The sequence below is a fragment of the Gobio gobio genome (genome assembly GCF_949357685.1).
Source record: "Gobio gobio genome assembly, chromosome: 19".
Taxonomy (NCBI): domain Eukaryota; kingdom Metazoa; phylum Chordata; class Actinopteri; order Cypriniformes; family Gobionidae; genus Gobio; species Gobio gobio.
In genome coordinates, this window is record NC_137112.1 from 11629854 (window position 1) to 11643656 (window position 13803).

Genomic DNA, 13803 nt, shown 5'->3' on the forward strand with positions numbered 1-13803 from the left:
CGACTTCATTCGCTTCCGCTGAAGTAAGTGAAGCCTCCGGATGTCCGAATATGGCGCTGACATCTTGCGCAGATTTGGGACCGAGTCTGCGCAGTAGTGATCTCGGGACCGGAGTCTGCGCAGTAGAGAGCAGGAAGTAGAGATGCGATATCAAAAGCCCGCCCACACTCTCACAGATGCAGAACAATTATGTTGGTGTGAAATAAACAGTTATGGAAATGTAGAAATTAAAGCTAAAGCTCCAATCTCCTCCTGGAAATCCCGAAAAAAAAGTCTGTTGGTGCCTCAGTGAGAAGCCGTCAATCTCAGCCGTCAATCATGACGTAACAAAACCCCCATTTTTATAGCATCAAATAACTTTAGTTTATCTCGCATCCATTAGAATCCACTGATGGGCGGGGGTTATGAGCTATACTGGGACCAACCACCTGGGGGCGATCGAGGCTCGTAGGCTTCAGTTATTTACTGGAGTGCTGCAGGCTTGATAAATACATGCACAGTTATCTCATTGTATTACAGAACAGAGGCGCCAGAATGCAATAATACAAAATAGTAAGGCAAGTGTGAGAAGCTATTACAGTCCACTTGGGCCCTGCCCCTGTGTATATACAGTTACCTGTCACTGAATCCAAAGTTGTACCCAACTTGTAGAAGGGTTTCTGTAAAAGAGGTAATCTAGTAGGGCTAGTTCATCTAGGGTTTCAGGCAATAAACAGGATGGTGTATCGGTCAGAATACAGGAAAAAAGACGAGAAGATATTTAGATTGTATTGGACTTCAGCAGTGCTCATCAGAATATTCCAATATCCAGTATTGTCATTTTAGTCTGATAATAAAACAAATAAATCACCATTAGGTACTGCCATCTAAACATTTACAGTACATACATTAAATCAGGTTCATTTAACATAAATATCTCAATAAACATTACTATGCCCCTTTGAACATAATCTACAATTACATAAACATGAATATTACTACTTGGAGAAATATAAAGAGCTTCACCTATTTCACTGACCAGTTCACATTAAACTGTATTAGAAAAGGTTTACAAAAGGAGCAATGGCGACATCTTCTGGCCAGACAAGGCTACTACTCAAACAGCCTCCGCACATGGTCTCGTGAGCACGATATTAATTCCCTTAACTCAATAAACGTAACTATGTAACTTATATATCAGAAGGCTCACACTAGTTAACTTATTATTTCCTACAGTGTTTTACAGCATAAACATTGTTCTATCACTATAAATCTCACTCATCAAGCTGGCACATGATAATGCATAGTAATTCTACCAGAGAGACTCGGGAGAATAAATACTGTGACAATTATCCATTTATTAACAACCCAGCAAGCAATAAAGTACTTTGGCATAGTACTTTACTTTTACTTCAAACTTGAACTCGTTTCCATACCCGCTATATCTAACGCTAACCACACATTTTCTCTTCCGTAACCACAGAATAAGAGTCTTAAAGGGGCAGGAACCCTGAAATGTCAGAGCCTTTTATACAGTTTCACTGAGCCCATGGCATCCCTCAGTGCACCGGTGCCGTGGATGGGACCCATGTGGAAATCAGGCAGCCAATCATAGCGTGGTTTTGCGTTTTCATGTGGACAGAGATTTTTTAAACCGTGCTTGTGTGGACGCAATTGTTTTTTTAAACAGAGGAAAAACTCTGGTTATAAAAATACCTGTGTACGTGTGGACTAGGCCTATATCTCTGAAATAGAATATTCTGACCAAACTTGCAGGACCTGAGGGTACCTGCATAGTGCCACCTTGTGGACAGGACTCGGGAGATATGAAAAATGGGCATTTTTGCTTAGAACTTCTGAAAAACTGGTCTCTTTAAATTCAGTGCAGCATGCAGAGTCAAACAGTATCCAATTTTCCCATATCAGCCATTTTGGGCGCCGGACATTTAGAATATTTTGTGTAAAATGCCATATTTCACTTATTTCTCATTAACGCATTGGCATATTGTTATGAAACTTGGAAAGTATAACTTGAAGGTACCCAAATTTTCAAGAAAGCACCACCTTGTGATCAAAATTATAATATTTCCAAAAGTGCTAATTACTTTTGAATAAAATAGCCTATTGAAACTGGTCTAAATAGATTTCTTAGGTCATGCCGAGAACATAGATACCAATTTTGCCGTAGTCGACCGAACTTCCTGTCCCTCATTGTTTTTATTTATAAACCTACTTTTATCTCCTAGAACGTTTGTCCGATTTTCACCAAATTCGTGTCAGATCATCTTCAGACCAAAAGTTGTGGATTTTGTGATGGACGAAACAGTTTTTTTTTTTTATACCGCAGCAACAAATTTGATGACATGATGCAAAACAACCCTGAGGCTGTATCTATGCAATGCTTTGACATTCACACTCACTCTGACGACACCACATCAATTAGATCACAGCACCACCTATTGGTCAAAAATGACCAATAAATTATACCACCATTTTGCCTAACATCATCTTTTGTCTGTAATTGCTCATTGTTGCAGTTGGTCTGATGCTACCAGCCATGCTGGCATGACTTATTGTGCCTACTTTGTGCTTGGCCTAAATGGCTGCTTGCGGCTATATTTACTCTATTGATTTACACTTTTGCTGCAGGTGGTGCGGTTACAAGTAGTACCTTTCATTGTATTAAATGGCAAAAAAAACAAGCTTTTAGCACCCAAGTAGTGTTTAATTTGTCATATCTTTGGGGTAACAAATTACATTGGGGGTAATAACGAGTAACAACTTGAATTAAATGGAATGCTGCTTCTATTTACCTGTAGTCTGAAACCATGAATTTGAACAATATGAACATTAATGATGTGAAGGACGAAAGATACATGAAGTGGTTTGCAAAATTTAAAAAGGAGATACAATTTCATGTGCACAGACAAGAAAACTGCACCGATGAGATGTCACTTTAAACGGTGTCAAAGTAGGGATAAGAAAGCATAAAAAACTGCTAGGAGTCTTTCTGAAGTTCATCTTAATTTAATAATTATGAATGCTTAACACCAAAAGAGTAACATTCACCTGAGTTAACATGTAATGGAAAGTGAAGAGCTTTGGTTTGAACTCCAACTCATAAAAGAGCCCTCTCTAAATAAAGGGTTTAAGGCATTTATATTTTAACTGGTTAACATTCTCCCTATAAACAAAGCATGACTGTTTAAGACCACAGTGACCAAGAAAAATGGGACAATTAGCATTAAGCAACTCAAATGTATGTATTTTCTGTAACTTAAATGTATTGTATATCAAGATAAAGAACTAAATACAACAAACAAGAAAAAAACGTAATGGAACATCTACATTATATAAAAAAGCTGACATTTAAGACTGCATAATTCATACATTTACAAAACAAAGGTAATTTCAGAATATGCAGTTTTCCATACTTAGAAAAAATATATAACTTATGTACAAAAAGCATCAAATCTTTTTGTTTCATCTTGATTAATACACTGAAGCATGATGGCTTGTGAGTAAAGTATTAAAGATTAAAAAGATGACTGATATCACTTTCATACAGTTTTTTTTTTAATCTTTCTGTTTGTGTTCTGTTGTAACCCAATATATCCTCACTTCATGACGTCAAGTGGACCACTGAGAGATGCTTATGTGAACCACATCACAATTTCAGTTCAGGGAATCGGTAAAAGAGGGGAAAAGAAAGCTGGAAAAACTTGGATTTAGAATATACATGGAAGGGATGCAAAAAAGGAGGAGGCTGGAGTCTCAAAGAGGATGAGGTTAACAAGCACCTTTAAGGTGCACTATCACACCTCTTTCTATCCCCTGTGAAAACCATTTTTCTTGGCTGTTGCTCCGTGCCTGAACCACCGTTTTAATGCCTACAAACTGCAGTGCATTCATTCTTGCCAGTCAGATCCCTCAAAACGCTCACTGCACTCTCGCCACCCGAAGTGCATTAATAGCCATTGTTATTATTCAGATTGATGGAGTGCAGATCTGTGACTTGCATGACGCTGATGCCACTGGCCTCTAACCGCGTAAACCCTTCGGATGTCAACGTGCCCATAGTAACAAGAGTCTGCTGGTCAGTCGTCACGTCACCTGCAGCACAGCTGTCAGTGGTGGTCACAGTGGTGACGGTGTTGTCAGTGGTGCTCACTGCACCAGCAGATCCCTTCTTATTCAAATGGGTCTTGATGTGCTTGGACAAGTGGTCGCTACGCATGAACCGTTTGGGACACTCTGGGCATGAGAACTTCTTTTCACCTGTAAACAGACAAATGGCAAGTTTAACAGTTTGAGTCAACTTATATATATAACATATACTTATATAGAGGTCATTGTGCTATTAAAAAAAACATACTGTAACTTTCAGAACTCAAAAGTTCCTTGATAGTCCAAAATCATCTTATATTCAAACCAAGCTGCCAAATGACTCGTTTTTCACTTTAGAGTTTTTATTAGGGCACACGAGATTGGGTTCACAAGAACGAGACGAGATTTTCGCACTGTATTTTTAAGAAATCCTCAATGATAAAATTCATGACTGGAAAAATAGTCTGCAGGTGCATTTTGAAATGTTTTATTCTTTTATATCTTGTAATGAATGTCATTTTATTGAGTATGAATTATCATATGCATTGAAAGACAACAATATACAAGCACTGTAAAACTCAACTGACTGGCGTCTCTCCTGTATGATTTCACATGAGTTTCTTCGGACCTTACTGTACATGAATTAGGAGCTTCCAGAACTTGTTTGAGGCTGTGAGACCTCCAAATTTAACTCCTTTCCACAAATTGAACATAGAAATAAAAAAAGTATAATTATAATTTTTTCTTCTTCTTAGTCTTAAGTGCAACCATAATAAAAGTACTCTCTGATTATATAAAGTGCAAACAGAGAGAAAAACAGAGACCAGAGTTAAGAGGTGGTTACAACTACAGTGCCAAGCCTAAGATAGCTTTGATATTATAGCCTAATTTGCACGCATCAGGGAGCTCTTCGAATTTGCGATCGCACGTACTGTGTGTGTATATAGGGAGCAGCAGTGCTGAGCACGCGTTCTACAAGATTTATCAGACACTTGCATGTCCACTGGCGTGGAGCAGAGCGAGCATTTTCAATTCCTTCCTATGGAAATTGAGCTTCAAGCTTGCGGTCAACTTCCATAGGAATGAATTAAAACGCCCGTTCTGCTCCACTCATTCTGCACGAGTGGACATGCACTGTTAGGCTCTGTTGTGCAACAAATCCTCCGCAATGGTCGTCAGTCATCTCGCCTTACTCTCGTCACGTGATCAGTGACCTGTGATTCCTGCTGCACTGTTTGCGACTCCGCAGCTCATATTGGATGAGCAGAGCAGATGTTTTGAAGCAATTGAAGCAACCGTTATCCGAAATAATTAAATGTCTTTTATTTCTGTAAAAGCAAAACGACAGTGGAGGTGGTGACGTAAACATAGCGTGGGCATTTTCTATGCTAATTTCACCGCTTTCATAATTTTTCTTGTGCACCGATTAGCAATTCAGCTTAGCGAACGAATCAGAGATCTCTCTCTCCATCCATATCTATATATATTAGTGCTGGGGAAAATAAAAATAACATTTTGTGATTACATAATGTGTGTGTGTGTGTACTAGAGCTGTCAAATAAAAATTAGAATTTCGAATATTCGTCGAATTTATTCAAAAACCGTGCATTAGAATTTTTGGTAGAGGCGTGCGGCTGTGTTGTTAATTTGAAAAAAGGCGACAAAAAAGAGTGAGGACTCGGAGTCAGAGAGAAAATGGGCAACCTGTTCGACGGCGTATACAGTCAGAGCAGTGCAGAAGGTGGCAATCAGGGATTTGGAGCATGAGATGGATATAAATGAAAGAAGATACACAACCTGCTGACGAAAATCCTCTCAGTTGGTGGCAAAAATCATGCAGTACATATGTATCCACATATTGCGCAGCTGGCAAAGACATACTTGACCATACCTCAGCAAAAAACGCCCAGCACTCGCTGCAGGTCAAGTTGACTGTTTTGTGTTTTTGACGAACAATATGTAGATGTTTAGTGAGTGGAAATGGGGTCAGTTTGCTATTTTGTGTTCACATTACGTTGTCTGTTGAAGCGTGTTTTCTCAGGTTACTGATGCACTTAGTTTTATGCACTTTTGTTACCTAATTTTCATGCTCATTAAATTATATTTTATTTAATAACAATTGTTTGAAAAGTTAATGCACTTTAAAAAGTAAATGTCATTTCAATAAAAGATGATGCTTGATTTGGTTTACGTTTGCTTGTGCGCTTTCTTGCGCCCTCTTGTGGGTATAGGAGACAATTCAGTACTTTTTCCTCCAACATCCAAGTATTGCCTTTAGAACTTGAATAGAATTTGAATTTTGTTAATATTTAAGAAAGAATTTCGAATTTAGCTTTTCAGCCATTTTGACAGCCCTAGTGTGTACCGTGTATAATTATGTATACATACTGTAAATACACACATGCATGTATATATTTAAGAAAAATGTTAGATTTTTATTAAAAATGTATATTTATAAATAAGATAAATTATATATACACAATATATACTAGGGATGCAACGATTATAGATTTTGTTGGTACGATTATAGTTTGAGAAAGTCACAGTTTCACGATTATTATGCATTCATTAATTTCACAACAATGTATAAAATCACATGAACACTTTCAATTTTAAAGTGATCTTTTTTGCTACCTTTTGAACCAGAAATAACACAGTAACCAAATATTACAGCACAAAATATCCATAGTCCCAGGGCTCCAGACTGCGACCAAATGGTCGCATTTTGCGACTAAAATTTGAGAGTGTGTGACTGAATTTTACATCCAGTCGCACATGTGCGACCAGTAAATTTGCCTACTGTCGGTACTGGAGAAATTAAGAAAATACACTTACTATTTATAATTGATAGACGTTATATCTGGCACTTCTATCTTTGCCAGCCGTTTCTATATGAGAGAAAGCTCTCTCTCTCTCTCACGTGGAGCTACAGCGAACACAAATGTCAGTCAGCTTAATGAGTGACGATGGCCAAGAGAACTAAACAAAAGTTTAGTCTGCTTAAACTTTAGAGATGTGCTGTGATATTAATCTAATTTTATTTTCGATTTCGGCTTCCAAGAATTATAAAAAGAAGATATGAGGTAAAACAATTCCTATAGCCGTGTTCCGTCGAGCACGACTTCCTTCCCTTCACAGCCTTACGCTGCCATTTCTCCCCAAACCTAAACTTAATGTCAGAATCAGAGATTGTTGTAAACTGCAGTCTCTACTGTTGCTAAACTGCGGGATATGTTTGATAATAAATAGAGCTATTAAATGCACAATAATCCGCACAAGAGACGCTGTTTCCAACTTCAAGGCGGCTTATGTGTGTGTGCTGCGAAATGGATCGTCTTGCACTTTATATTTTAGGCTTTTCGTGTGCACGTCTAAACCATCAAATAAACAACAAATAGCCTGTGTCAAAATGACCGGATTGGAGAGTAGTTACTTTAAAGCAGCACTAGGTAACTTTTCAACCTTTATAATATATTTTCAAGACTCTTGTGATGATACATCGACTTACAATAGGTTGAATGACACGTCTGCCAAAGCCTGACGGGGTCTGTATCGTTTTTAATCGTATTTTTAAACTTCGGGTTTCAGGTAGTAACCCGAGAAAAAAAAGAACTAAAAAAATCGACTGCTTTATGGCATATATCATAATGGCATATATTATATATATAATTGACTGCTCGTTGGCATGAGCTGAAGGAGGAGGGGCTACATTCTTGCAAGTAAATACGTAAGACGTACAAAATCATATTTTAGGATACCTAACATGTCTGTGATATTTGTTTTCATTTAAATTGTTTTCATTTCATTACTTAATTAGATTTCTTTGTAGGTTTGTTCTTTCTAAGTAATATTAATGTTAGCAGACCTTCCTGAAATTAAAGCGATGTTAATTTCATTTGTGTCTTTGTTTTATTGTGTATTTATTTAACATTTGTTTTAGGGATGCACCGAAATGAAAATTCTTGGCCGAAACCGAAAACCGAAAAAGAGGAAACCAAGGCCGAAAGCCGAAAACCGAAACACCGAAATAAATTATGCCTAATATTAGTACCATAGCATTTATGGCTATGACTGTGTACTAACTTTACTAAAATCAAGGCATTGCAATTGCATACATTAATATTAACGTTTCAAAGAATAAATAAATTACAAATTATGCCAATATTTATTTAGCACATTGCAACAATGCACAGTATAAAATAAAATTCAAACTAAAATGTTTAACTTGACCCCACTCATTTGTACATTAAATAATAATGTACAGGCCTACAGAAAGGTTTTTAAATTAAATGTTCTCTCATAAAAACAAAGTGCATTTAGGTCTAGTGCATTTAAACATTTTCTCTGTAGGACTACTACAATAAAGTGCATTCAGAACAAGTGCAACTGCTTAAAGATAAAACTATTTTCTCTGTAGTCCTTCAACATAATAGTGTATCAAAGCAAAGACTGCCATAGCCCATATGTTAACTGTAGAATAGGGGTGTAGCGGTACACAAAACTGACGGTTCGGTACAGCAGTTTTACAAAATGGCTTTATTTATTTTTATTGGTTTACTGAAAAAAAAAAGTCTGTCCTTAAATGAATTAAATTATAACAAAGTTTATTGAATATATTTCTCTAAACTATATAGGGAGCCCTTACTTGCACATTAATATTAAAGGTTAAAAACAGAGCCCAAACTATTTGCCTAAATTCAGTTGCTATGTATTTTTAGGTCTAATAATCAACACTCAAATAACATCGTACACTTCACATAAGGCAGTTTTTGCAATAACTTCTAAATCTAATTATAAAATAGTTTTTTATCCAATTCGTTGTTGAAATATAATCATTTATACACAGTGTCTGTCATTTTATTTAAACATACATGAAATAATCAAGACATCATTAACAGGTTAAGTAGAATATAATGAATATAACGACTAATATAGGTCATATATTTAGTGAAAGAGTTGATTTTTCTAGTGAACTAACAGATGTGGACACTGAGGTGCCTGAGGTAAATGATGCTACATGACTGTTTAGTTTACAGCAGTTATATTGAGGGTCTTTCCGTGGTTGAAACACTGATTGAGCGATTACACCACATATATACACATGACAGTAAGTTGTAATGTATCCTCAACACACCTTAGATGTTCATTCATGTTTATTCTTAAGGAAGAGATGATCGATCGCGCTCACAGATGATCGCGTTCACGCGCGCGCGCTGCCGCCAGATTGAAGTGTGTTCCGCGCTTAAAACATGCCCACTGTTAAAGATTGCGTTCGGTTTCACAGTGAAGTCTGGTCCTCTTCTCATCATGAGCTCTTCTCAACATGAGCTCTCGCTGTCAGTGCCTGTGCGTGGAGCAGACGTGGGTGTTTCTCAGATATACTGAAATACGTCCACACCGCAGACATGTTGCTTCAGACAAGCACGTGCAGGTCGCGGTTTCTGTTTGCGTCATCACAACATTTCGGCCATGTTGTTTCGGTGATAAAAGTCTTTCGGCCGAAAACCGAAAATGCACTTTTGGGGCATTTTCGGCCGAAGATTTTCGGTGGCCGAATATTCGGTGCATCCCTAATTTGTTTGCACTTTGTTCTTATGTTATATCTTATCTTATGCATATAAAACACAAAAAAATGCCTGCACTCTGGTCCATTTACAAATATGTTTTATATTTGTTTTGTTCAAACATTGCTGTTTCTTTTGCTCTAGATATTTTACTTTTCAGATTATAAAGGCATGTTAATTATGTTTAGGGATGCACCGATCCACATTTTTTCACTACCGATCCGATCCCGATACCTGAATTTGGATATCGGCCGATACCGATACTATTCCGATACCAGAGCTGTGTTTGCTTTAATATTATTATTATCATTATTGTTGATTTGATATGATGCTGACATAAACTCCACTCAACAGGCAAGTATGATATGAACATAATAGTGACCCAAATTATCACGGTTATCAATTTATATTTGAAAATCAACAAACAAAAAATAAATCAAGCAGCTCTAAGCACTTTTTTAAGCTAGATTCTGTGGGATTTCCTTCCTTATAATGGCCGTCGTCAATGGCAACGCATAATGCATAAATCTCTAATATTATATCTGTAAATATATTCTCAAGTAATATTCTCATCAGTGTTCTATCAGCTATGACACATTTAAATCTAGCATATTTTGTGTAAGAGCCCATACAGTATTCTAGTGAAATAAAGCATATATTTTAATATGATTTGACAGTTTATTTAATTAAATATCAAAAATCCAAAAGGTGTGCATCATACCTAACACCTAGATGAACACTTTACAGTCAGTTTTATGACTAAGTCATTCTCTTCAAATGCCATTTAAGTTAGAAACGTGTATAGCCTACCAATGTTGTATGTAACTTTAGAGACGGTCCCTAGAATAGATTCGCGAACGTCAAGCCAACCTAATGACAGTCATATATCATATCAGATGCGCTGTGGTTCTGCTGTGTTTTGTTTGAAACTATTTTCGGTGCTGAAATATAACAAAAACTGTCAATCACTGTATGATGAATGAATCTCCTGCGTGCATCGCTCGTTTATCTCTGCTTTAAGTGTAATTTCAGCGAGAGTGAGAGCCGCGCGCTCTGAACAAAACTACGCTAATCTGAACGCCTCTGATTATTATTTTCATAAACTCAATATAAACACGTGTGATTGGTTATAATGCGCAACGTGATTATAACAGATGGCTTTTGAGAAGACCATAATAAGTTCAAAGTGGCTGGTGTGAGTGTTACAATTCATTTCAGCCGAAATACACACGCAGACGGCGTTGTCGGCGATGTCAAGTCCGGATTATTATCTCTTAAATGTCACCCTAGTCTTGTCTGCTTTTTTAAATGTTTGATTGCGTTCGTTGTGTTGTAAGACGCGAGGGAGCTTCCACCTCTCTGAATTACGGTTTTGCAAACATTGTCTTGCTCTGCGGTGTTTCCAGTGTGAAGTATTTCCACACAGCTGACATGTTGGCTAGCCACTGCTCAATGCTATCCTGCTGCAAACTGCGGAATGGATTTCCTGAGTGGGGCGTGTCTCATAACTCTGTGTCTCATTGAGCCGCGCCTCCGTTCAGGAAATCCATTCCATAGTTTGCAGCCAGCTAGCAGACAAGCCGGCGGGAATCACTTTTGGAAAGCGCAGACGTGGCTCATAGGTATCGGATTTCTCCGCAGGTTGCCGATACGTGAATTAAGCTGGTATCGGTCCCGATACCGATACTGGATCGGATCGGCCCCATCCCTAATTATGTTCTTAATTATATTTTTTTCATTAAACCGATAAGAATACCGTTAAAGTACCGGATCGATAACCAGTATCGGTAAGAGTAGTAATACTGTTAAAACCTTAACGATACCCATCCCTATTAGTAATACAGCGGACATTAGTAGATTTGGTTAGCATGTTGATTTACGGTGTGTGCCCCTACATTTTCTGGTTGTGCCCCTAAAATTTTCCTTATACTTCTCAGAATTTTCAGAATACTTCTCTCACGTATCAAAACACAGTATCCCTGAATGTAGCACTTCCATTTATTGTTTTAGGAAGTACATAAAGAATGCAAGACCATTTTTAAAATTATTTTCCAAAACATTTGACAATTTCTCTAATTTTCAATGTTTTATCCATGGCATATTGGAACCCTGTTACGTTATACCTGTTTATTTGAATTCTCATCGAGATGGACACATTGACAATATTGTGTGTATTTGACTGTTCAGGCAGCCGGGTTATTAAGAGCACATAAAGAAAGCAGCCTGTCATACAGTGTGCAACTACAGGATAGATTTATTTTGTGGCTTAATGAGTTTATTTTGAATGACCATTTTTAATATTAAGCACATCCCCAGTTTCTTTAATGCACTAATGTCTCAATACATTTTAGATGCCTGCAAGCTTTACGGCTATATTTGTTTCATACCGCAATATAAACAACATAACACTATCTATATTAACTTTCCCTGCCATTGATGGAATTTTCGGTAATTTATGGCTCTTACGTGCCATTGACAAGTTTCAGTAATCATACGGTAGAGGGCGCTGTTACAGATCTTTTGAAATGACACCGAATCTCCGGATCCAAAAACAAGTGAAGATCTGGGTAAACCAGAAAGGGGTTTACATATTCATAAAAAAAAATATTCTAGGGATTATGAAAGTTTTCTATGATCAAAAAAATGCTGGCGCTGACTCACACTTTTTGTAAATGTTGGTGGGGGAAAAAAAGTTAATTGACACAATATATAAATGAATATCAATATATTGACCAGCCTTCTGCACTCAGTTAAACATTCAAAAATGGGCTTGAACTGAAACGCACAGCAAAAATCAAACTTCCCAGTGCCAGGATCACGCTAAACTCACCTGTGTGTGTCCTCTTGTGTCTCTGCAGCTCATCGGAGCGAGTGAAACGTTTCCCACAGAAGGACCAAGAGCAAACGAAGGGTCTCTCTCCTGTGTGCCAGCGTAAGTGTGCCCGTAGATGAGACGTTTTCCCATATACCTTGCCACATCCAGGAATATGACAGATGTGCTGTTTCTTCTTAGTGGGGTCATTGCTGTAATAAGAGCAAGTAAAAGGACACATTTAGTCAGGTAGACATTTAGAACAGCTCAGGTGTAGTTTTAAGCTGCATAAAAGGGATAATGTACAGTCAGATCATTTAGTCAAGTCTCATTTATATTGAGCTTTATACAATACAGATTGTTTCAAAGCAACTTCACAGTAGCAAACTGGAAAATAGCAGTTGCAAATTTAATCAATTATGAAATTACTTCAATTTTAGCAGTAAAGCAGCTTTATAGAAGACAAGTGTCATTATTCAGCTCAATTCTGTGTTCTCATTCAATAGTATCAGTACAGTTAGATCACTAATATTTTCTGAATATGATTTGTCTTCCAAGCCTCAAGCAAGCAAGCCAAAGGTGACAGTGGCAAGAAACCAGGTGACAGAAATTGAGAAAAATATGCAAGTAAATTACAACGGGCCCTATCATACATCCATCGCAATGCGATGCCAGGTGTAACGCAAGTGTATTTTGCTAGTTAGTTTTAGCCCGACGCAGTTATAATTTTCACATCCAGTGCCACGTTGTTTAAATAGAAAATGCATTGGCGCCCATCTATTCACCCAAGGGCGTGCTGGTCTGAAAACCAGGTGTGTTCAGGCACATTGTTGGCACGTTGCTATTTTGAGGAAACTGAAAACGACTGCGCCACTGACCAACAAAAACCTGGTCTAAAGTCAATAGCGCAGTATTTTTTGTTTTATTAAAAGTAATATGCGCCTATGGACGGGTCTACAACAAATGTACACTGCTCCTTACACACAGGGACATGCAGCAGCACACAAACATTTTTAAATATTAAAAATAAAAGGATTCCACTCTGGAGAAGCATTCAGTCTTTCCGTTTGCAAATTCCGCCATGTAAATAGCTAATCCGCCATGGTGCGAGCGCAACTGGCTTTTAAAGGGAATGGGAGATGAGACTCTGACTGGTTTATTGGTTTATTGTTATGGCCAAAACACACCCATGACTCAACCGTTTTGGACCATGCGCCTGGCACGCCGACCGTTTTTTCCATTGTTAAACTAGCAAAAGTGGATTCGGACACGCCCCAAGTGCACCCGAGCCATAAGCTTCATTCCATGCGTTCAGATCGTTAAAATAGGGCCCAATGTCTT

General features: G+C 37.7%; 2 protein-coding genes across 3 annotated transcripts in view; both read right to left on the reverse strand.

Annotated features, from left to right (window-relative positions):
* Window positions 1–13803, reverse strand: part of suox (sulfite oxidase) — an 892829-nt gene that overhangs the window by 596442 nt on the left and 282584 nt on the right. The gene's annotated exons all lie outside the window — the stretch shown is intronic.
* Window positions 1320–13803, reverse strand: part of sp1 (sp1 transcription factor) — a 40176-nt gene continuing 27692 nt past the window's right edge. For both annotated transcript variants that reach the window (XM_079844915.1, XM_079844914.1), the window contains exons 5-6: window positions 12481–12674; window positions 1320–4257 (exon numbers count right to left, since the gene is read on the reverse strand). In XM_079844915.1, coding sequence (XP_079701041.1) covers window positions 3947–4257; window positions 12481–12674 — 505 coding nt within the window. In that variant the 3' untranslated portion in view covers window positions 1320–3946. The remainder of the gene's footprint in view (window positions 4258–12480; window positions 12675–13803) is intronic.